Consider the following 25,447-nt stretch of genomic DNA (forward strand, 5'->3'; position numbering starts at 1 on the left):
TTAAAATTCACATCCAAGCGTGACCGAAGATAAACCACATCATCAAGTCTCCTTCTCTCCCAACACACAAACCAATGCTTTCTTTGGTTAGAGGTCCAATTTGTAAGAAAATTGATTGTTGAGGCTCTCTCGCAGCTCGTCAAATACTGGGTCCACCGACCCGAATCGTCAGGATTTGATGAGTCGGGAATGAGACGCAACGATCAAACTTTCTTACAAGTGGGACCTTTAAGCTCGATGATGGACTTTGACTCTTGTGTTGGCTGTGACTGTGCCTTTTCCATTAGTAATGAAAGGCAGCCTCATCTTGTCTGCCCTAAATCGCTCTGAAACCCAAATGGAATGACAAAAAAAAAAAGAAAAAAAGCAAAATTGGCTCACAGTTCCAAATTGTCCGTATAATGACGGGCAATTACTTATGAAACAACCATTAAAATTGGTGGTTAGTAGCTAATGTGTCACGGCTATCAGCGAGAGCTGTGTGTAACGGACGGAGAGGCTTTTGTTTCTTTGTCACATGTACTTTCTCTAACTTCGGTGACCCATCTGTCCCCTGCTCTGGCTTTCTTTGCCGAACTTTCTCGCCTTCCTCTCCGTCTCTCTCACTCTTATCGGCCTCTCTGTGTTTTCTCTCTCGCCCCTTCCTGCCCCTAAAGGCCCATTAGTCTGTCTAACTAGGCTGTGATTACAGGACTTATGTATTCAGCGTGTGATCATAGTGCCAACTTTGTCCTCCGAGTCCCTCTCTGACTGACTGACTGCTCACTAAGGCACACTGATCCCTCTGTGCATTACCCGCAGTATTCATTTATTTGCACTTCATGTGCTCCTTTCCCTCTTCTTTTTCCTTCCCCAGACATATTTTTTTTGTTTTGTCTTTTTCATTTTCCTCTTTCATGTTGGCTCTTCTCATAACCCTCCTCCGCTGATTATTTTTCTCTCGCCTCCCCGCCTCAGCCCTCCTCTGTGTCTCTCCACCACCCTTGGCCCTCTCCCGCTCTGATCTCCTCCAAACGCCTCTATGTTATCAGCTAAGCGCAGAGCCGTGCTTTGGGCACCCGGCAGTGTTAACCCAAAAACAATAAAGTTAAGTGTTTAGTAAAGGATCTCTCGCGGTCCAGCAAGGCTTCCCTGCACTCCAGCCAAGGCTGCCGGCGTCTCCTTTTCAAGCCAGAAAAGACGAAAGTATTCACTCGCGTTGGCTTCTCTGAGGAATTTGGCTCCCCAACTGTGGTGACACTTAAGAGCATGCCTTTTTTTTTTTTTTTTTAAAAGACTCTCAACTGGCATTTACTTCACCTCTTATTGATATTCTCCCTCCTGAGCTGAGCAGATGGAGTCATGGCCTCAAGATAAAAAAAAATGAACACCTCTCACGAAACGGTGTTTTCAGTTTTTTTTCGCAGCAGATTTATTCCAAAAAGTTCGGCCTCTGTAGAGTTGCGTTTTGACTGCTCTGTTCAAGTGTGAAAAATCCAAAATCTCACCCCCCCTCTTTTTGGTATGTCGGCACATCTCTGTGTCAGAGTCCTCGAAGCATGAGTCAGGAAGATTAAAGGTCTTGAGTCGCCACAACTTGAGTCACACTGCGTAGGTTTTTTTTTCGACTCCCTGCTCAGAAGGCCATCCGTGTGCCCGGTTGTTAATGTCGATACGGCCAGATATTTGTCATGTGGCGGCGGCTGCGATGCTAAAGTCATTTCAAGAACTCCAGAAATTGTCTAGGATGAGGAGGAATGGTTACTTGTCAAGGAGCTAACTGCCTGCTCCCGACTGCATCGCGCCGGTTGTTTCTGATAGCCCTTACAAGGCTCCGGCGGCGGCTGAAAGTCGAAGGCAGAAAAACAAAAGTCAAAGCCGAGCGACGCGCCGAAGTACCAGAGCAAAAGCAAGCACTTCTCAAGGATGAAAAATAGCCGTCTGTGCTCTGGGGTGGCTTTGTCTGGTTGTCAGATCTCATATTGCCTCAAGGCTGTAGGTGTTGGGAACGCTGCGAGAGAGCATGAAACAGTGTGTGGTGGTGTGTGTGTGTCGGGGGGTCTTTTTAAGCAGACAAGCTTAAAGCACGGGGAACTTTAACATCAGCAAAATCCCTTTAAAAATGAGGCGATAATGTGGCTCACCATATGCCGCTGCAGATGTTGATATTCCATTATAGATTAAGATAAATGTGCTGATGATGGCCTGCGTACGCCTGCTGAATGCTTCTGAGTACGGAACAAGGGCCCCCCCCCCTTGGACTGACAGCTCGTAGACATCATGACAAGTGAACTGTGGCGTCTTCACAGACTAGATTTATGGTTTTCTATTATTGATGAATCTGATGGATATTTCCTCGTTAACACTTTATCTTTGTGTCTATAAAATGTGAGGAAAAATGTTAAATTCGGGCTGCGATAAGGATTTTTTTCACTGTGAATTAATCACTCGATTTCCTTGATTAGTGGATTAGTCATTTGGAACGTAACATGTCAGAAAATGAGGACAAATGGCGATCAGTGTTTTTCCAAAGCCAAGGATGACGTCCTCTAATCCTTTGTTTTGTCCACAATCCAAAGATATTCAGTTTACTGACATAGAGGATCAAATAAACCAAAAAGATGTTCACCTTGAAGAAGCTGGAATCAGAAAATTCCGGTTCAGAATCATTCCTCTCAAACCGACAAGTCAACATAACTTTTTGAAATTCTTATTTGACATTTATTTGACGTCTTAAAGAGAAGACGAATAATAAATCTTTCACATTTACTATCCTGGGACGAGAGAATATTTGGTGTTCTTGCTTAAAACTGATGTGATTAATCAATTGTCAGATTAGTTGCAGATTGATTTCATTTGATTTTATTGAATTAATTTGTAAGCTTTGCTTCTAGAACAAGTTTAAAGTGTAGATGTCTTAGCCACAACATGCACTTAAAGTATCTAGTTTTCTAAGGTTTTATATCATTGTATATTGAATATCTTTAGGCCTTGACCGTGGAGACTTAACTACGCAACAATTAATACAAAAACTAATATTTTAAGTTGGTATAATCTTAAAATAACATTAGTCACAGCCTTTGTTAACACTTTCGATACCCCAAATGAAAGTAAAGATGGTAACAGAATGAACGTAAAGTGTCTAAAGAACACAAAGTCAAATTGTTTTTTCTGTTTGTTTTTGTTCTAGATAGATAATCATAATCATTAAAGTAAGTTTTAATTATGGCTGTCAGATAAATGCATTGCTTTATCTTCCCCTGAACACAAAAGTACAAGTATAAAAATGAGAAAGTGGCTTTAAATTTCACTTTAACACCATTATATTGCCCTGTAGGCTCGAATAGTGGTAATATCACTTCTAAATTAAACAAGAAGGGCCTGCCCATAAAATAAATGAGTAAAAAAATAAAAAGCTCAACTCTTAGCTGTCCCTTCACCTTGCTGTGTGTCGTCTATCTAAGCAGCTAATGCTAAACATCCCTCTGAGCTCTCTCTCTGGTGTGTTGCTGTCCGTGGTCCTGAAAACAGACACGCGGCTCGGCCCTGCTCTCTGTCCGTGGTGCTGAGAGGAAAACACACAGAGCGCTGACTTTTTAAGTACAGTGTTTCCTCTGCTGAGGGCTGCTCTTTGTGTCGCGGCTTGTTGTTGAAAGCCCCGGCTTAAGTCCTCAGATGGTATTAGTGCACTTATCAAAGGATGCGTGCAACAACAACAGATTCTGACAAGCCTGCCTCAGCGTTAATGGCTGAGTTTCATTGTGCCAAATGTAACATGTCACGCCACACTTACACTGTCAGGCATGAATTTAAGGCGACTCTTTCGCGCACTTTTGACAAACTTGTTCACACTGACAATATGAAGTAAATGGCTCTGTAAAACCCCCTCCTGAATTGACTCCTCACCTCTCGTCTGTTTCTTATTTCCTGCAGTGGTGCTGCTGAATTCTAAAGAGACTCAGGCAGAGCTGGGCTGGACGTCGTATCCCCCCAACGGAGTAAGTGTGCTTACCTGCATTTTTCATTGTCCGTCTGTTTGTTTGTTTTGCTCGCCAGCCTCCATGACTGCAGCTGCTCACTTTACATCTGCACACACCGCCACGTTTCACCCCTCCCTCCCTCATCCCTCTCTCTCTCTTTCTCTCTCTCAGTGTTATTACCTTCTACTTATCATTCCCTCTCCTTCTCGCACCTCGCTTCCTCTTCCAGTCCGGAGCTCATCATTATCATTAATCGATTGTGGTAATCCAGGCTAGGATACTGCAGAGTCCAAAACCCGCCACTCAGATATGCTACCACGGATAAATGGTCCCCCTCCCAACCCCTTCCGAAAACGATCGATTCAGCTTATAAAAAAGTGAAACGTTATGACTGCAAGACAAATGCGGGAGCCCTTTTCTAGAGGAGCAGTTTATCACCCGCTTCCCACCTGGAGGTCTGCCTCCCCATGCAGAAGATGTCTATTACATGAACTGCGCAATGCACACGTACAGTATGCACGGTCCAGTGTGGTGTAGTGTTTTGAATCATGGTCACCTTGAGGCGGCCGCTTGACCACATGCAAAGCTAAATCTAAGATTAATGGACTTGTGCGACTCACCTAGCAAGCCCCCGATAGAACCGAGGGAGAACACACTGCAGCCACTCTGATTTAGTCACCTTGACAGTAGTGCAGTATATTACATTACCGTCGCAGATAATCTGCTTTCGCTGTCTGGTTCGCTGTGTGTGTGAGAGAGGGAGAGAGATGGAGTGATGGCTCTCTGTGCTTAGTTTACCTTCAGTTCTGTCTAGTCAGAGTCTCTGTAAGTCAGATAGTGACACGGAGCTCTTATCATTCAGCCACTGGATGAATAATTCAGGCTACTGGGTGAGAAGTTGTTGTCACGTTAATGTTCATTTGCTATTTTCTTTCAGCTCTGCCACTATTGGGCAAATTTAGGGACTGTACTATAATTACCAGATTGTTGAGGGATGGTGGCAAGGCCTTCTCCATTATTAATGCTTGGCCCAGCCTTGACTAAGAGAAAAACTGCAACATCCTCACCCCAACAATTCCAAAATATTTTTAACAATTGGGAAAAATGGTGAGTAAATTGAAGTGCCCATAAGATTTAAGATGCTCTAACCCAATTTAAATCCTTAATTTGTTAACGGATCAACCATTTTCATACAACAGATTGTTGTCATCTGCATATGGCCGAACACACAACATGAACACAAAACAAGAATGGCACTCAGTAGAGTGTGTACCTCCACCAAGGCCCACAAGTCCTCATTTAATTAAATCGAGGATAACTCAATATCCTCTTTGTTACCATTACATGGCCGAAAACATTCTACTCATATGAAAACTTCATTTTATATGCTAGATCTGGATTTTTAGTAGGATCTGCATCAAATGTTTTTCATCAAGATCCATTTTTCCTATAGAAACAACCGAAAATGTAAAAATGTCAACAAATTGTGAAAGAATTTCCTGGATCTAATCCTTTTTACTGGATTGGCACCAAAAGTTAATGGGGTATATTCTGGGCTGAGACCCGTCATCCATGTCAAATTTTGTGGACATTCCTATATTAGTTTTTGTGTAATCCTGCTCACAAACCAACCAACGAAAGGACACAGGTAAAAAAAAACAAAAACATAACATCCTTGGCAGAAAGTAAATGTAATGTAATGTAATGTGCAATGAACCAATAAATAAAACATTAATCTGTGATGGAATTGTTAGAAGACCCGCCTCCGCTTGCCCCCCAAAAAATCCAGGCAACCCTGCGCTTAGCAAAAAGGTCAAAATACAAAACCCACCTCCTTTCAGAACCCCTGCCTCCTGATAATTGTATTACAGTCCCTTAACTGGTGGTTTTACTGGAACGAAGGGAACATTATGCTTTGAATTATACATTAGCTATTTTACTTTCAGCAATTTTTTGTCAGCAAATCGACCAACAACCATCAATTATTCAGATAAATAAAAGACAAAAAAACCCTTTATTACATCATAAATACATATATTTAAAAATGGAGAGATAGAGAATCAATCATTTCCGACGTATAACGATCAATGGTTCAACATTTCAAGGCCAGGCTGAGATTAAACGTGAACAAAAGAAGCTGTGTCTTACTGTGTCGTCTTTCTTAGGCGTTTCTTGGGAGTGACTCAGCAGAGCGTGGGCAGAAATATTTAACAAACACTCCTTTCAGATACCATTTACTTTTAATACCAAAGGCGTGAGGGGGGATCAAAAGAAAGCGACTGAGAAAGCAGCGGAGGTGTGACCCGCAGCTCCACGAACACCACTCAAGGGCTGATGTAACGACTGCGAGTGTGCAGTTTGTCATTTTCTCTGTGACGTTATTAAAGAATATAAGTGCAGGCACCCGCACACCCACTCGTCAGATTAAGTCATTCGACCTGATTTGACTGTATTTCTTCTCAGTCTGTCCTTTGACTCTTCATCATCTCCGTCGCCTCCCGCCCACCTCGCTTCACTTTGTTTTCTTACTTTCCTCTCCCTCACTGTTTTCTCTTTGTGTTGTTTTAACTACATCGTTCTCTGTGTTCCTATCTTTTTCCCTCCCTTTCCCACCCGTCTCCGTCTCTACAGTGGGAGGAGATCAGCGGTGTAGATGAGAAGTACAAGCCAATCCGGACGTACCAGGTGTGCAACGTGATGGAGCCCCTGCAGCAGAACAACTGGCTGCAGACAGGCTGGGTGGCGCGCCGAGGTGGCCAGCGCATTTTCGTGGAGCTCCAGTTCACGCTGCGCGACTGCAACAGCATCCCCGGCGTGGCGGGCACCTGCAAGGAGACCTTCAACCTCCTCTACGTCGAGACGGACCGGGACCTCGGCGGCGTGACCCGTGAGGACCGCTACACCAAGATCGACACCATCGCCGCCGACGAGAGCTTCACGCAGGGCGACCTGGGCGAGAGGAAGATGAAGCTGAACACGGAGGTGCGCGAGATCGGCCACCTCAACCGCAAGGGCTTCCACCTGGCTTTCCAGGACGTGGGCGCCTGCGTGGCCCTCGTGGCCGTGAGAGTGTACTACAAACGCTGCCTCGCAACCGTCCAGAACCTGGCAGTGTTCCCCGACACAGTGGCCGAGGCGGCTTTCGCCACGCTGGTGGAGGTGCGCGGCGCCTGCGTCAACAACTCTGAGGTTGACACGGACAGCCCTCCCAGGATGCATTGCAGCGCAGAGGGGGAATGGCTGGTGCCCATTGGGAAGTGCAGCTGCAGCGCCGGCTACGAGGAGGGACACAGCAGCTGTGAAGGTAGGGAATGGATAAAACAGACAGTGGGATGGATGGATGGGTGGATGGATGGATGAAAGAGGGGAGAAAACAAAGAGGGAGGAAACGTGAGGGATTGTGGAAGGATGGAAATAAAGAACAAAACGTAGACATGTTTGCAAAGTGGATGTGAAGGTGGGAGAAGGGAGGGAAGTTATTTAGACTTGTTGATATCTTTCCGCTCTTTGACAGAATAATAAAAAAAGAGAAACAGAAAAAAGCCTTCTGCACCATTACACTTGCAATACTACATTTATTCTCAATGTTGCCCGACTTATTGCCGAAACATCGCAATTATTGTAATATTGTGAGTTACTAGTACAACTACTACTACAGACGGTGTGCGGGAGTTTACTTGACACTTTTGGTCTACTTGTCCTTCTCCTATGCACCTGGCTCGTGAAAGGGATGTGCCAAGCAGGAGCAGACACAGGATGTTTTAGGGGCAGGGGCAAAAAAAATCAAAAGGGCACCAGCTGCATATGGTGGGGCACATTTTGTCAACTTGAAGGGAGCCCTAGAGGACACTTTATCATATTTAAGTGGGCACTTATGCCAGCTGTTTTTATTTTTATTTCTGAGCCTTTTGAACAGACAAAAATCTGCAAGCAAAGTTAGTTTAGTCAAAACTGAAATGATTGTCGATATGTTGGAAGAGGACAAAATAAGACAAAAAAAAGTTGGTGGCTGACGATTGAAATGATTTCACGACACTATGTCATGTTAGCAGTTGGCATCATAACTGTATAACATTATTAGCCTCAGGATGGACAGTTTTGATTAAAAAAAAAAAAAAAAAAGGAGCAAAGTTGATGCAGCAGAACCAGAGGTACTCTCTTCCTTAATTCTACATGACATTATCCACAGTGCAACTCAGTTCCAGGTGTGATGTGCTAATAGCGGCTAATATAGCCTCAAGCTGCTCCTCTCAAGCGGAGATGAGAGGCGGTGCTACAAAGGGCCGCCACACTCACTCCTTTCTGACTCCAAACCACTGGAATTTCAGATATTTTCTCCCCGAAGCTGTAAACATGCTTCAATGTGCAAAATTGACGGAGCTCCCCTTGAAGAAAATAATACCTTTTAGACTCAATTATGGACACAAAAAAAAGGCTTTAAAAAGATGAAGATTTCTTTAGTGAGACAGAAGAGAGGAAGACATGCGAGGAGAGAATGGAAAGCAGAAGACTAAGCGAGGCTGTGCAGATTAAAAGAACAGAGGGAGGATGAGAGAGCGGCGAGGGTTGATCCATATGAAAAGAGACGTGGGAGCGGCGGAAATATTGTGAGAGTGGTGAAGGATGGTCGAAAGGATTGCACATGAGCGGGGAGAAATCAAAGCGACAGCGCTGTTAACAAGCGCTGAGACAAAGAGGACGACGCAGAGTGGACATTACTCTTAAAGGACGGACAATAGGAGCGCAGGGAGGCCTTTTCTCGCTCGATCTCGGCTCATGTCTGCCCTTTTGTTCACCACTGACGCTCACGTCGATGCTGAGGGCCTCGGCGTTGCCTCGTTTCATGCGTGCGTTCGAAGGATGCTGTCACACATATCGACATGCGAGGCGTGGCGTGTGAACCGCAAGGCTGAACAGTCCGAACGTGTGACCCGGTGACTAATGTACTCTTTCCTCATCGAGTTTAACAACACAGCCTCTCCTCTTACATTTCCTTGTAGCCTAAATGGCCTCCGCATACACACACACAAACGTACACTTACATGGAGCGCTGTCGGTGTAAAGCCGGTGGGCGGCGTGGGGTGTAGCACTCTGACGTAAACACAGAGGGACAGTATTGGGATCTTTTGTCACAGCCCATTGCTCATACAGCAGCTGCAGTTTGGTCGGCTGACTGTCGCTGTTGGCTTTCACACCCCATCTTGCATTGTTGTGCAATGCGACGTGGGCGTTGTAGTCACCGGACAACAGACTGCGTGCATTTTAATTGAGGGCGAATTTAGTAGGAAGCGCTGAACTCTTCTGATGTTGTTCTGGTTGATGTTTGCTATCAGTGGTGTGTCAGATCTACCGCACCGACTTGCTGCTCCGTTTTTTTGATCTAAGGTAAAACCCCTGTTAGTGATCTTCACCTTGAGCTTATTGTGTTACTAAATCTTACGATGATTTTTGGGCGACTGGTGGCTTTGATCCCTGACTCTGCTGCGAGACACCTTTGTATCATCTATAATGTGCAAATGAGAGCATATTTTTATTTTGGAGCCCGACTGAGAAACCTCATCCAAATTTGAAAGTTGAAAGCCAGAATTGCAAATCCCAGTGAAATATGGTCTGAATGTGAATATTTAATTAAAATCTTCAAGTGGTCGGTGAGGAAACTCGCACTTTCTGGTCTTTTCAGTGGAAACATGCTCGCTGGGTATTATCTGATTATCTTTAAAAGAAGAATCTGTAATGAGAATGTGCACACCGCATGGAATCTGTATGATTGAGCACACTAATTAAAGGGTCACTCCATCATTTTTACACATTAAAGTGTGGTTACAGGTCTCGTGGAGTACGACTGCATATGTGAAAAAAGTCATGTGAAGCCATTTGTGGCTCCAGAGGAAGCCACATGTAATCTGATAAACTGCCTCCAGTGATATCACTCGGTGGCTAAGTTGCATTGTGGGTAATATAGGTGCCAGGTTTTTTTGAAAGGCGGTCCACTGAGCTAGCTTTGCACTTTTATAACTGTAAAAAACTAATATCAAAAATCAATATATCGCCTTTTCTGTTCCACTCATTCTTTCGACCTGATGCCTGCATTACCCACAATGCAACTTAGCATCTGAGTGACATCACTAGAGGCAGGTTATCAGAGTAGACGCGGCTTCCTCTGGAGCCACAAAAGGCTTTATACTACTTTCACACATAGCAGTAGTACTCCCGAGGACCTATAAACACACTTCAAGGTGTAAAACTGGTGACGTTACCCTTGAATTTATTAGAGGCATCGTTTTATTTCCATGTGCTCGTATTTTATCCCATTTCTTTTCATTTTGGCCTTTTTTTATTGCAAAGCTGTTTCAATAATGATACCATCAACAAAACCAGTGATTACCTTTCTAATACTAATTGGCGTTGATTGAAACACCGCTACAGACAACGTTGAGATAATGATGCGGGCGGCGTTCAGGGCCAGCTGCCGCGGCTTTGTTAGAGATCATCGAGCGACGTGGCACAATTCGTACAATCGCACCTCGTCTTCGCAGTTCTTTCCATCGACAGGTCTCAAATAGGCGGCGGAGCAGACAGAAGTATTGACGGGAAAATGTGTCTATATCCATTTACGGCTGCTGTGCGAGTGGAAGCCGAGGCTTGTCCCACAAACATTTAGATTTATCTAACGGCAGCCTGCGCACTCGCAACTTAAAATCTGATGAAAAGAGGCAGAGTTTTTAGGCATATGGTCGAAGAAGTTGTGGTAGAAATTGTGTATCTTTTTTACGATGGTGTTTTTGGAAGTACAACAAAGGGGGAAAAACAGGTGGGTAAGGGAAAGTGAGAGACACCTGGAAAGAAGACAGACAGAGGCAGACTTAGAAAGAAAAACGCTCCCTTCTCTTTATAGCCGCCTGTGTCCTTTTAACATTGGGCGAAGTTAACGAGGAGCCGTTACAGTACTCACGCTTCTCCCAACGCTTTGCATATTTTTCTGAACAAACTCGTCTTTTTAGTGAGCGACCGAAATAAAATTCAGAGTGAAATGAGAAAAAAAGTATTAGTGAAAGTAACTCTGTTGATCACAAATCATGCAGAACTTCGGCTGCCGTGCAGAGTGTCTGCCCTCCCGCTAAGTGTTCAACAGACGGAGATGAGCAGTACTCACTGGTATGGACAGTCGGGTCCGTGCGCACGCAAAGTGTGTCTTGCTTTACGTGTTTTTCGTAATTACCAACGATGCCTTTTCGACAGTGAAAGTGGAGCCGAAAACGGTGAAATCTGACAAACGAGAGTAGCGATGAGCAAAGTCAGGAGAGAGCAGGAACGAGCCAGGCGGACGAGGACGGTGGAGACGGGTGACAGCACCGCGGGAGATACCGAATCTTAAGTTCTTGACCTTCCCCTGGTGACAGTTAGGCGAGCGGTGGTGTGGTCTACCAGGTGACAGGGCCTGCCACTTTCTTTTAAGACTGATCAACGCATAGACACAAATCAACACACACACACACACACACACACACACACACACTTCCCCCGTAGTGCCTAATATCTCAGTTCAGCTGTAATGGTATGAATATGCAGCCCCTACCCCGACATCTCCCACCGCACCAGAGCTATTGATCAGCCGTAATGCTCCACTAAACTGAGGAATTGCGCTGGGACTGCTCATACACACATATAATAAGGACACACATACACACACACATCCAGCAGCACGTAGTCTGTGTGTGTGTGTGTGTGTGTGTGTGTGTGTGCGCACTCACACAGCACACGCTAACATTTTGCTTGATGTCATTCTGTGTGTGAGAGAGACACACTGAGGCTGCTGCTAGAAAAGGAAAGCGCCGCCACAGCTCGAGTGCGTCGCCCTCGCCCTGACGTACGTGTGCTCCGAGAACGCGCATTGGTCGACCGCAGTGAGACGTAAATGTAATGCATGCAGAGCACAATGTTCCGCTAATTTCTCTGCGTGTTTGCGCCACGGTCAGCGCAGCTCGTGGAACTACGTCTTATTTACTCCCGGGGTCTATTTCTGCGACGGAGTGAGTGCAAATGCATTCAGTGTCTCAGTGCGGGTCAATAGTATTGAATAGCCGGTGAGTAGCTGCTGATAATGCTGTAAGGAGATAGTGTTGTGCAGTGGGTACAAAGATTACCACCACACGCAGCCTTACAGTCCCAACAGACCCAGGCAACACTGGATTAATTTAGATTAAAGCAACTGCCAATGTTTGTTTTCTTCATGAAAAAAATGAAACCGAACAGGCCCGAGCTCACGTTTGTAGTCACATTAGCTCCATTAACAGGAACATGAAAATGCAGAAAAGTCAACACGGATCGACAGTCTCTCAGACAATAATGATAATCATCAATCTGCTGCAAATATTCAAAAGTGGAATGCAGACAAACATGTCAGCGAGGCTTTTCAATCAGTAAAACACTCAAATAAGAAACTCCCCTGCTTGTGATTAATACCTACTTGTAGTAAAAGCCAAAACAATAAAAATGCTTACGTTGGTTAAAATTCTATTTTGTCTCTTTAAAAGAACGAGCTATAAACTGTAGAGAGAGAGCGAGAGAGAGAGAACCAGCGAATGAATGGAGAGAATCCTGGCGTCTTAACACAATGACAGAAACACTTAATCCCTCGTTGCGGAGAAGTCTGGAACGCTGCGGTGGCACTTGACCAGCCGCGAGTTGTGAACGTGAAGAGGAGTATAAATGTGAATGAGGGCCTTGTTGGTAAATTAGCATATGTGCCCGGTCAGCTTTCCTCTTGTGTAATAAAGTGCTTTAGAGGAAGAAGATGGAATTAACAAACAGAGCCGTTAGGAGTGATATACTTGCAGTGGAGAAGCATCCACAGGCAGTGCTGTGTTACTATATCTTGACCCCGCGCGCAGTTGTGGCGGCGATGATGAGCACGGGCGTGTTTCTCGTCTCGTAATGAAGTGCCACCAGCGGGAACAGGCCGAGGGGAAGGATGAATTATGTAATGATTTTTTTACCTCGCGAGTGCCGCATTTCCGTGCGTGTGTCGGCGTCGCGCTCACGAGCTCCATCCTGTTCTAATTAAGGCGGCCCTGCTCTTTTTCTATATAATTACCGAGTGTGGCGCACGCCTTCAGCGCATTCTCTTATTATCTCCGTTGTTTGCTGCTCCACAAAACCGGCTCCAGGCGCATTCACCGCCCCGCTTATTCCTTCCCACTGCTATCCTTCTCTCTATAATTTACTGCACGCCTTCCTTCTCCTCCCCCGTTTTGCATCTTCACTTCCCCCCCCCCCCCCCCCCCCCCGTGCACTCCCCTAAGAAGTGTGCACTTAATTTCTATCCCACTGATCTCCGCCGGTGCGACATGACTTCCTCTAAAAGCGTCTGTTGGGTCGCTTTGGTTCTCCCCTAGCCTTCTTATTTTCCCCCTCTTTTCAATATTCCCTCTAGCATGCTGCTTTCTGTCTCTCCCAAAAACCTCTCCCCCCGCCACCCCCGTGAGGACCATGTGGCAAGGGTGAGATGGGGTGAGTCAGGTTAACGGGCTGGGAGACACTCATGCGATTCATCTGATGTGTGTATGCAGCAGAGAGAGAGAGAGAGAGAGAGAGCGAGTGTGTGTGTGTGTGTGTGCGTTCACTGGCGTGTGCTCTAATTCTGGCACCAGTGGCCATTCATATGTTTCTCAAGTCGCTCCCTCTGTTACGCTCATCCTCCCCTCTGTCTATTGTCACTTCCTGTCATGTCCTCCATGACTCTTTTGTCTCAGACAGGGGTCGCTTCCTATATTCGTTCTTGACTTTTGTTTTCTCCCCCACACCCCCCCACTCACTTCCCCTCCAATTGATTTGCGCCGTCACACAAAAGCTCCCTCTCAGCAACCGCCGTCGCGTACCCAATCCCCGCGTTCCCTCCTCGAGCTCCATCCATTCCCATTCCTCTCTTTTAAACACACTCTTTTTTACCCCTCTCCTTTATACCGGCTCCCTCTGGCTCGGTGCCAGCGCTGCCCATCTGGTCCTCCTCACCCCCCCTTCCCTCCATCCTCCATCCTCCATCCTTCTCCATCTTTCTCCTCTCCAGCCACGTCACCCGCTCCTGTTAGTCATCTCTCTCCCCAGCTTTCATGTTAAATAATTCACATTCACCAGGGGGAGACGGACAAATGTGTTCTTTTTGGGCCTGATGTATTTATTTAGTCAGCTGGTCATACAACAAGTGGGCGGGCGGCGTAAATACACACTAGGACTGACAGACGTTTGCCCGCACTGATGTAAGTGCAGAGACATACTTGTGTAGGCGCACATGGACCTGTGTGCACGTGATCGCTCGCTGGACGGACCATTAAAAATGTCTCTCGGTTATTGAAAATGCGAGCTGGAGGGAGGCCAAGCGCTCGCTATTCATCTTTCCCTGCCTTCCCTCACCTAGGGAGAATGATGCAAGGAAATAAGGGAGGGATGCAAAGGACAAGAATAAAGCAGATGACGTCATGGGTTTGGGTGTAAATGAAAGGTTGGTGGGGGAGAAAAAATATATAGTAGGGGAACACACGGAGTTGTAGGCTGCGCCGCATTAGAAGCGGTTGCATAAAATATGAGTTGTAAAAGCTGAGGATGAGTTCAAAGGTGCACGATGGCGGCGCGGAGAGATTCCTGAGAGGGATGGGAATGAGAGTGAAGAACAAGGGGAGGACGTCAGGGGAAAAACATGGGAAGAGATGCATGTTGGATGAGAGTAAGGATGAGAGGTTGGAAGTGTAAAACAGAGAAACTTAAAGGAGACATTATGTTTAAGCGCCTGTCTCTTTAAGGCTCCTGAATCCCCAGTCCACTCTGATTGGTCGGCTCACACATGCCTGACCCAGCTCCACTAACAGCAACAGAGCAGCTTTGCTATTTAAATTCTAGGTATAAATTATGCGAACACGTGACACGGTGACGTAGTGCGATGTCACAAAGTCACCAAAATAAAGGCGGGACTACTGACGAGGCGTTTTAGGAGCAGTGCTTTCTGTGGGAAACGGGAGCTTCTGTTGGACTTTGACCTTTTTTAACTTTCAAGATACTTTACATGCACAAGAACAGATATAAAACACAGAAGGAAAGGGAAAGAAAAAAGAAAAAGCGGTACAATCGGTCGTCTTTGAAAGATTAATGTTGATGTGGGGGAGAGAGAAAGTTCAGGTCGCCGGGGTTACTGATAAATAAAAGAGGCTAGAGATAAAGGATGTAAAGCAGGATGAGAAGATTTCAACTTTGGCCACGGGCAGAATCAAACGAGCAAATTACGACATCCCCTCTCTCCTCCTCTCCTCCTCTCCTCACCCTTACCACTTTCAATCCTTCCACATCGGACTCATGAATTAAACACAGCCGACATGAATGCATCAAAGTTAGAAAAGGTTGGCATCCAGCTTAATCATGTTGCTAACTCAACCGACATGACAGCCTCATTTCTCCTCCGCCTCACTCATGACCACTGAGCTGAATCGTACATCCAGTTAAGGATCCTGCGAGAGAAACTGTTGGATGGAAAGTAAATGACGGGTATGATGTCGGTACGGCATAAAACAAGATTTTTAAGACAAACAAGACAGCTAGCTTGTCGTTGCATTCTCTCCTTCCCTTCTTTTTCATCCGTTTTCTGTATTTTTCAGGAATTCAAGGAACAATTCAAGGAACATACCAAACCAGCCGATACGACACAGGTGGTTGTTTATAATATTACTCACCTCATGATTTATTATTTCAAATCATGGGGTTAAAACACAATATGTAAACCTTGCATAGGTGAGGATGAGAAATATAATGCTCCCCTTTGTCAGCAGTAAATAGAAATTAACTACAGGAGGCACAATAGAATATAAATCAAAATTGTGACAATGAGGGAAGATTAACAGCGCAGCCGATAACAGCAGCACTGTTTCTTTTTTTCCTTCTAGGACACACATTTTGCTGTAAGAGGCATGTTATTTTCACCCAACGACATTGTGCATATTTTTACAAATGATTGTTATTCAGTGAGAAACCATCCAATCTCTCCATTTTTGGTGATTTTGAATTCACACATATTTATAATCCTTCATGTGTTTAGAGAGTTCTCCTTCTGCTTAAGCTGAAATAAACAATTCAAAAAAAAATCAACCTGTTGGATTATCTGAAAAATGCATCGCCACGAAACTGAAAACAGAGCTTTTCTTCTTACCACATACAAAGTTGAGTTGTTAGTTTTTTCTAGAAGCCCTCTATTTAATCAGGCAAGTGCTGAACGATTTACAACAATTTAAAATGTAGAATATAAATTGTTGTAACTGATATAATAGCTTACTACTACCATGATAAGAATTTGAAATTATAATACCTAAAATGGAACTGAGCCAAGGCCAATGTCAAAGTTGATAGCCCTGTATCACTCTGGATATTAAACCAACCACGAAAGAAAATGGCTAATCTCGGGAATGTTAAAGTAAGTGAAAAAAAATAGTCTGGGGTCTGTGCCTTTATCTGGATCCACACCAAAGGTTAATGGGGTCTAGTCTGGACTCTAAGACCCATCCTCCATTCAACACTCATGAGACTCTATTAAGTCGTTTTTGTGTGATCCTGCTGACAACCAACAACCCTGCCGACCAAACCACCCACCAACCTGCTCCTCAACCAACCAAACAAACATCTCACCCACCAACCAACCGACCAAGCAACCAATCAGATGACGAGATGTGTGTATCTTTATGATCATGAAAATCTTCAAACATAGCATTTAAGAAGTTGATAGTTTGGTGGTGGAAGGCTGTGTTAACTGGTTGCATAAGAATGTGTTGCTGCTGTTTCTTTGTCTACACATGACCACGTGATCTTTTTTTGTTTTGTTTACCCAGACGAGAAATAATGACCCGACCGAGACCTTTCTGTGATTTTAACCTGCTCTGTCAAGTCACGTGCATCCCCAGCTGCCTCCGCTGTTTGTTCAAAGATGTGACTTTGGGCCGCATTTGCTGACGGGGCTCATTTTTTTGTAAATCCCGGGTGAGACTCTGACAAGTCGAAGGTTTGCTTGAGGACGAGCTGCCTCAAAGCCCCGAAGATAAGTTTGATGATGTCAGATTATGTAATTCATGATGTCCTGAAAGTGACGCGACAGAGGGACGCTGGTGCCCGAGACAGCTTGCAAGTACAGGAGCACATCCAAGCGTGTCATGTAGGCACAGCCTCTGGAAGTAGTCGAGCAGCTCATTCTCCCTGCCCTTCTTATCCCTTCTGTACACAGAAAAACCCATGCACAGATGCGTTCAAGCAACATGGCTGTCGTTCACGCGCATCCCTCCTCCTCCTTTTAAAAATGATATATTGCAGGTGACGAGGCACTGTCGAGCAATTGCCCTGCTGTCCCACAATCACCTCTTCCATCCCCATTCAACCTCCACTAATAACTTTCCATCTGTTCAAAATTGATGTGGGATCTCTCGATATATCTGTCTGATCCCATTTAACCTCGGCGAAACCTACTTATTCTGTGGAAATGCTCAAAAGAAGACGAGCACAGCGGCGCACGCAACCATTCACAAGTAAGACTTAACAGGAATGGCTTTAAAGCTGTAATTAAAGGTAGCATGCGGGTCTCGGCTTGGTCACAAGAGCGAAATGAAAAAAAAAATATCTTTAATGTATCTAAGTCAAAAGGTAAGTGGATTTGCAGAATGAGTCTGGAGGGTGTTTGTCGCGCATTGGAACCGCTCCATCAGTCGTGTTGATTAATGAGGATTATTTTCATTGTCTTGTTGGAGTCACATGAGTCACACGGTGACACCTGAGTTGTCTTGAGTTAAATGAATCCAAACCCGATGGGGTGAAGTGTTGTGGAAGCGATAACAAAATGAACCTGCAGTATCATGAGATCCCGACATCCCACCAGTGACGCTGGACGTCGGTCTATATAATGACGTCATAGCACATGGTGTGTTTTTTGTTTTAATTTAAATGGCCAGTGGAAGATGTATCTAATAGTTGTGAACAAAAATTTAAATACAGCAGACACCAACTGCAGTCGACAAAAGCAAGGAGATTAAGAGGGAGAGAAATTCCCCAGACTCCATTACAAAATCTCTACATTTTGTTAGTTGTTGAGTTAGAAAAACTATAAAACATTTGTGTAACACTTTTTCCGACAAATTCTTAATTATTTAGGACTTCTTGTAAATTCGGCTTAGAGAAAGTTAGTTCTAAACCCATTGTGTCTGATACAGATGTTTCTCAGAGGAGAGAAGCATATATAACACGGATCTACCGGCGGTGTAGTCCATACACTTGATTGATTTGTCAAGTAACCTTAGGCTTCATGATCAACGACAGTTGTCATATCGTGTGGAGAATCAACTGACTGTTTTAATGATGACATTTTGAGAGATGCTGCTTCCCGTGTCCACGCATCCCACCATGGACGTATTAACAATCCTGGACCCAGTGTTCCAAGATTGGGCTCCATCCATGTCGTTGCTAACATCTCAGGTGCATAACATGAAATAATTTCATGGTTTTCAGGTCATGGAGCATGTGCATGAGCCGCGTGACGGATGATTATCCAATGCTAAAAGCGCAGTCGTCATTTATTAGAAATAAACCTCAGATGACACAAACTCATATTGTGCATTTGTACATGTGTGCTCGCATGTGACAGACTGCGATGCCATCACTGTTTGTGGCTACTCTATCATATGGGACCGTGTGTGCCGGCTGTTGTCTCTGTATTCACAGCTCTGCAGAGGGGCCTGCCGTGAGGACAGAGTGCCCTCCCCCCTGGCTGCACAGGGAGTCTGGCCTGCCAGCCTGTGCCAGCTTGGCTCTCCATCCCCCCGCCCTCCTCGTTTTGTTGCTGTTCGCCGTCACCTAACCTATTGCGTGTCCTCCGTCGTACTCACCGATACACACCAGAGCCCAATAAAAAATAACATTTCCAGTCCACCTGCGCTCCCCCCCCCACCCCCTTACATGCACGCTCGTAACTGCACACGCCCACACATATGCGCGTAAACATACACTGGAGTTTGCTTCGACACGTGCATTTGCACATCCACACACTCGCACAGTAGGACATGCGTGCCCGAAATGCAAACAACACCACATATGCGCGCTCAGACATGGGCCCACTCCCACTCTCTCGCAGGCTCATGTGCGTTATTTGTCCGTAACCCACTCCATCTGTTTCTGTCTTCACGCCTTACCGAAGGCTGCTTACCACTCAGCAGACACACACACACACGCACACACGGGCTCATTGTTTTGATGTATAATCATACACAGTTCCACAAACACCTGCAGTCCTCTTATTGACCAGACAACCCATAATCCCCTCAGACGGACGGGCTCATTAGCACCCGGAGGCTCACGCGCCACCGAGCGGAAACATGAAGAACATAAATCTAGACTTTCACTTTTGGCTGAATCCTGTTTTATATTCTGGTGGAGATGTGGGGGATTTGGTGCACACGCAGTATCAATAATTGGTACATGCTCTCTTTACACACATCCACTCATTCGTTGGTCTTTCTCTCTCTCACGCACACACACACGCTCTCGCGGTGGGGAGCAGCGTGAAGTGATTGGCGTCCTGAGGCGAGTGTTATGGGTGACATTTCCACTGTGCTGTGGTATAGAGGTCTCCTGCCGAGCCTGTGGTCCACCGGCGCACCGAGAGATTGGGGGGGCGGGGTGAGGTGGGTGGAGACAGAGATGGGGTAGAGAGAGAGAGAGAGAGAGAGAGGGAGGGAGGATGGCAGACGTGGGTTATCCCGTATACATGCATGTGGACGGGGCCTTAATGCAATGAGATTTCCTTGATTGCCTTTAAAACTGTCGGGTTCTCTCAAGAGTAGCAAAACACGACTGCCCACACACAACGCAGATAAAAAAAAAAATTGAGAGATGACAGCTTGAATGTCTCGGAGCTTTCTTGTCTTGGCTTGACAAGGTTTAATTTTCCTGTGATGTCCAAACACCACTTTGCAACAAAGTGGGACAAGTGACCACCCCTCTGAATAGAAAGTCTAATCTTTGTAGAAGTGTCTCTAAAAGGTACAAAATTATAACAATCTTTCTGGTGCCTGGATCCCTCTTAGGTTGCTTCTCATACTCCAACAACCCTTCTTACTCGTTGTTCTCATCTATATCTTGTAGTATTGTGTTTTTCAGGTCACTAATTTTATTTTGGGTGACTACTAGAATAGGTTTACATGCTTTAATGCTCAGAAAACACGTAAGTCCTCGCTATGTGTTGTCCCTTGCTCTGATTGGTCAGCTCAAACATGCCTGAGCCAGCACTGCCAACAACAACAAAGCAGCTGTGCTAAATTAATTCCCGCGTGCCAAACTAGCTTCTAGGCATAAAAGTGCCTATGTGTGACACGGTGTCATAGTGTGATGTCACAAAGTCAGGGAATTAAAGGTGGGTATACTGACGAGGCATTTCCGGAGCAGCTTTTTCTGTGGGAGAAAGGAGCTTCCGGGGGTTTTACCTGCGCAAGAAGAAAATGTATAAGTATAATATGTCTCCTTTAAGATCTTATTAAAACACTTGCTCACGGTCTGTGCTATAGGAGACAGATTCCTCCCGCTGTACAGATTACAAACCATCTTTGGTGGCAATACATTTTTCTTTAGTGCTGAAGAACAGCCACCAGATGGTGGATCCCGTTGACATACTGTATATAAAGATGTCTCCACTTCCTGTCTCTGTACAAAAATGGTGCAAAAATGTGCTGCCATCTTGTGTCAGTGATATCAATCTAGACCCACAGTCTGTGATCGGGTTATGGAGTTCCCCCGCCAATCCACCCACCTGACTCATAGTGAGCCAGGGCTCACCTGTCAGTCATGCTACCACCCCCCTTTTTATAACATCAAATTACTCATTAAAACCAAAATTGTCAAGAGAGATGTTTTGGCCTTTACACTTGGAGGGCTGTCATGTCATCCATCTCTACATACGGTAAATGGTGGATCCCCCAGAAAGAGAAAAAACTTGGACTGTAGTAACGTCAGAGGGAAAGTGATTTAACATCTCCTTTGTGGCGGTTATTAAGATAATAAAGTTTGTAACTCATAGTGAACGGTGGCAGAAAGTGACAAGATTGGCAGTTTTCTCTCACCGCTATCGCCTGAGTGCCAGCTTATCGGGGGAACCTGCTGTAACTGAAAAGTGACATGTGATAGCTTTTGTTGTGAATGGGTGCTATATGGATCAAATTTGACCCGACGTGGTCGTAAAGGGCTCAAAATGTCACTGTCACGATTTGACAGCGGGACGGCCCTGAACCTTTCGCAGTCTACCTGGGAACGTGACTCCAAGTCTGTGAGCGCGGACGTTAGGATCGGGCCGTTAAGTCATTGATCTGATTCACCGATGTTCATTATACAGTATAGTGTCTCAGGTTCTATTGAACATTAGCCAAATGAAGCTACTGGTCATACCAGACCGAGTTAGACTATAACTTAAAAACCCCTGGGTGTACTGAATTTAAGAAAGAGCCGTTTTATTGCTTGTGAATTAAACTTTTTGATTTGTTGGAGTAATATTGTGTAAGTATTTTTTATTTTTTTTCCAGAAGTTAGTCTCGCTTTAAAGTTTGAAGAGAGGTAGCTCTGGTTGTGTTTCCTTTACCCACAGTGGTTACTGTTTGCTTGTCACGGCTCAGCTCCTCGTAGGTTTCCTGTTTGGATCTTCTGCATCCGACTCAGAGCTTCAAAACATCCCACCAGACGTCTATAGGTGATCTTAAAGTCCATCATTTTAACCTCCCGCCTTAATTCATTAGTAATCAAGTGATGCATACGCAAAAAATAAACATCAGCACGCAGGCGGAACGCTGGCCTTCGTCGAGAATGCGATGTGTAGGTGCATGGAGCTGGACTTTTCCCCACTTTCCCCCTCGTTCCCGTTCTCACTCCGGGTCCCTGTGCGAGTTGCGCCGCTCGCCATCCAGAACAATGTAAATCTACTGTTGAATTAGTTATTTTCCCCTCGCTATCATCCATCAAGCAGGGACACGCCGAGATGGCGGAGTGCGGAACAGTGCGAGAGTCTGTGGTGCGCAGTGAACCGTCGCCGTATTTGCACAGATTGAAAGAAATCAGACACGGGGAAGCACGAGTTCACACATGCTTACCCATGCACTTTTTGTTAAGCCAGGTTCACACACGCACACACAGAAAATGTTGCACGAGGAGTTATCGGTCGACCCGCTCATGCGCGACATTCATGTGTACGCACAAGCTGTACATCTCAGTTTAGGCACCCGCCGCTGTTGCCTTCCCTTCTAGCGTGTGCGCTCACGATGCATATGTAATGTCCGGACGGAAGCATGCAAACACAGAAACACACACACACGTGCTTGTTTGTCAACACAGACGCTCAGTGTTCCTTATCATTACACACGGAAAAATCACTCGAGCGACGTGTGTGTTTAAGCACGGCCCGACGCTCGTGTTCTACCTTTTTGTTTGGCTCTACTGTATATTCTGTGTGTTTGTGTTGACATGGCATTGAGAAGACAAACACACACACACACAACCGACCAGACACACCAAATCAATGCAGTGCGTGTCACGCGGTTTTAACTGGCCCCGGCCAGCGGTGATGGATGGTGTATTTATGAAGCCCCCCGTTCCGAGCTCTGGATCAAGGTGCTGCGGGCGTCATCCAGTGAGACCGAGAGAGGGGACGGGTGGATCAAGGGGATGAAGGAGGCAAGGGTGGAGGGAAGAGGGAGACAGCGGAACGGAGGGATTTAGGGCTGGGAAGGGAGAGAGTCGGAAGGGCGCGAGGGAATGAGAGAAACAGGGGCCTGCTTGGAGGGAAGGTCATAGTCGGGGGGGGGGGGGGGGGGAGTCCTGCTGAGCCAGGGACATGTCGCATAAACACACACACACACTGGAGGGGCGCATTTTTTAAATCCCAAAAATAGTCCCACATCTTGCGTTGCACTCTGTAAAGCATTAGTTACCTCCTCAGCATTTTTTTTTTCCAAATCAAAAAACACTAAGAGGACGCGAGGTGCCGGCTCGTTGCGGAGGCTGTGATGGATGTTTATTATCACACCAATTAACTCGACAGCTCATAACTTCCCCGAGTGCATGCACATGCCTGCAGACGTGCGCACACACACACACACACCCACACACATGCCCCTCTCTGTTTTTTATTTGCCCTTCCCCCCTCGTGTTATCTCATCCCGCCAGCCTCATCTATACCGCATCGTTATTTCTCATTTGGCACGAGGATAAATCTCATCCCGGTTTATGGGGCAGCAATTGTAAGTCAGATAGACGTAGATACACCGGCCAGCGGACGATTAGACGGAAAGACAGATGGGAAGAGGAGGGATAGACGGCGAGAAGCGAGCAGACTCGCTGCTAAGTAGCAAGATGAATAAGCAGGTGGGCCGCCTGCAAGACGGACAGACGCGCAGTTGCTGGCCGTTAGATAGGAAGACAAACGTTTTAGCATGACAGGTTGGCGAGTTTCAGACAGAGTGGAAGCAGATCGGAGTTTCTGGTTACACAACCGTTTCCCCAAAGTGGAGTTTCTCTCGAGGCTCGAATAATCTCATTAGTTGAGTTGAAGCCCAGGAAGTAAGAGCCAAAGAGCTGGTTCCGAAATATTTCGGCTTTCACTTAGTAGTAGTCGAGATATGACAAGAAATGAGGAGGGGGGAAGGGTGGACTCGGACTTGGGGCGTCGCAGTGGTCAGCAGTTTAAACATCAGGAGGCCAAGGAAGTGTTTCTTTCATAATACGGACAATCCAAATACATTCCTGCACACACTACATCGATAAGGCTTACGATGTTGCTGCTTTACCTTTCGCCTTTCTCTCTTTCTCCAAGCGTTCGCAAACCAGCGCTCCGGTTTCCAGCTTGGAAAAGGCCGTGACAGCAAACCTACACACTCCAGTAGTATCGAGTCCTCGGCCCGCCAGTTACAGTGTTTACAAAGCCGAAGAGCTGTGTGTGTGTCAGGGTCCGGCTCAAATCCCCACTCTGACAAAAGGCAGAGTTTCCTCTCGATTTCCCCCCGAACAGCACACCTGCTAGCTTTGGAATGACAGTTCCTTTTTACCTTTAAAGGCAGCGGCTCTGTATGTGGCGCCTGTGTAAGTCCGCTGGTCGGAGGGGCTCGCAGGAGGCTGACTGTCAGAGCTGTAAGTGGCAGTAAATGAACTGAAGGCTCCCACTTTCTCCTCTTCATCCCCAGAGTGCCCATCTCCTCTAGGATGAAATTGACACGGGAGTAGTTACCCAGTGGAATCAACTGTACTACAGCCATAAATGAAGGGGAGGGGGGGCATTGTCAATTGTTAGGATTTAGCTCGAAATAGACTATTTTCCGGTGTTGGAAGAAGTACTCAAATCTCTTGCTTAGGCCAGCCACATGCTCCATATGGCATACGTACATAGACACGAACGCAAGACACAACACAGACGCTTCGAGCTGTGCAGGATGGATTTCCGGAGTTGCTGCGTTCTGCAATGTGTCGTCTAGAACTCTGAATGCGACGCGAGCGTGGGCTGCACCCCGAGCGCCGCGCGCCCGACACGACAACAGAAGCTGACCCCTTCTGTTCGGGTTCACCTCCGCCCCGAGACGATCGCGGCTCACCAGTTTGACGAGAAGCTCCGGCCGAACGCGTCCACCCGGATCGGCATATTTATTATGACTCCGTCGCCTCTCCTCCTCTCTCCTTCTCCACTTTCCTTTTTATCTTGCAGTGGGAAAGAGCGCTACGTATTCCACCAAAGACACAGCATTTGTTTACGGGTGCGGTCATGGAAATGCCCCCATCAATCCCCCCCTTTGAGGTCTGACATTTGCAAACTCCACCTGTGCGTAAGAGCACACGTCGAGTCTGCTCACCGGGGGACTCGCATTCGTGCCAGCGGGGCCGAGCATTGCCACTTGCGTTCTCATTCTTGCGCTGACCATGTTTCTGGCCTTATGTGGGGGTGACAGGAATGTACGTCGTTTCTTTACAGCACTGCTGCTTTTCTTACAGACTCACGCCGTCTGTTGTCAGTCCTCACAGCACGGCAAACTAATTGTGCCTTTAAAGCTTTCTTGTATTTTAAGCGATTATCCTGTACCCCCTACGGGACCGGTCGTTCTGATAATTAAAGAAACCCGGCTTCATCGGAATTAAAGTCGTATGCCCCTCGGTAAAATCAAGCATGCCTCATATTTGCTCAACATATGGCAGCGCTGACAAAGAGAGCCACTTGATACCGTTTGTTCATTTTAAAGGAATCGACCGTTGCTGCAGGAATGAGTCCGTCCCCGTGCAGCAGATGCCTCACTGCCTGCCAACCTGCCCCGCTGTCACGGAGGTGATGTCCTCTATCAGGATAGGACAAATTGACCTGGCCCCCGGGGCCGCCCGAGGGGACACTGCTGACTGTTCCTATAGCGTCTTCATGAGCTGTCATCTGCAGAAAAAAGCTCCGCCAGCACATCTCACTT

General features: G+C 46.2%; 1 protein-coding gene across 3 annotated transcripts in view; it reads left to right on the forward strand.

Annotated features, from left to right (window-relative positions):
* The window catches only part of epha10 (EPH receptor A10), a 170,953-nt gene that overhangs the window by 39,315 nt on the left and 106,191 nt on the right, over window positions 1-25,447 (forward strand). For all 3 annotated transcript variants that reach the window (XM_030412556.1, XM_030412557.1, XM_030412558.1), the window contains exons 2-3: window positions 3,913-3,977; window positions 6,591-7,263. In XM_030412556.1, the coding sequence (XP_030268416.1) occupies window positions 3,913-3,977; window positions 6,591-7,263 (738 nt within the window). The remainder of the gene's footprint in view (window positions 1-3,912; window positions 3,978-6,590; window positions 7,264-25,447) is intronic.

This window comes from Sparus aurata, chromosome 3 (assembly GCF_900880675.1).
Source record: "Sparus aurata chromosome 3, fSpaAur1.1, whole genome shotgun sequence".
NCBI lineage: Eukaryota > Metazoa > Chordata > Actinopteri > Spariformes > Sparidae > Sparus > Sparus aurata.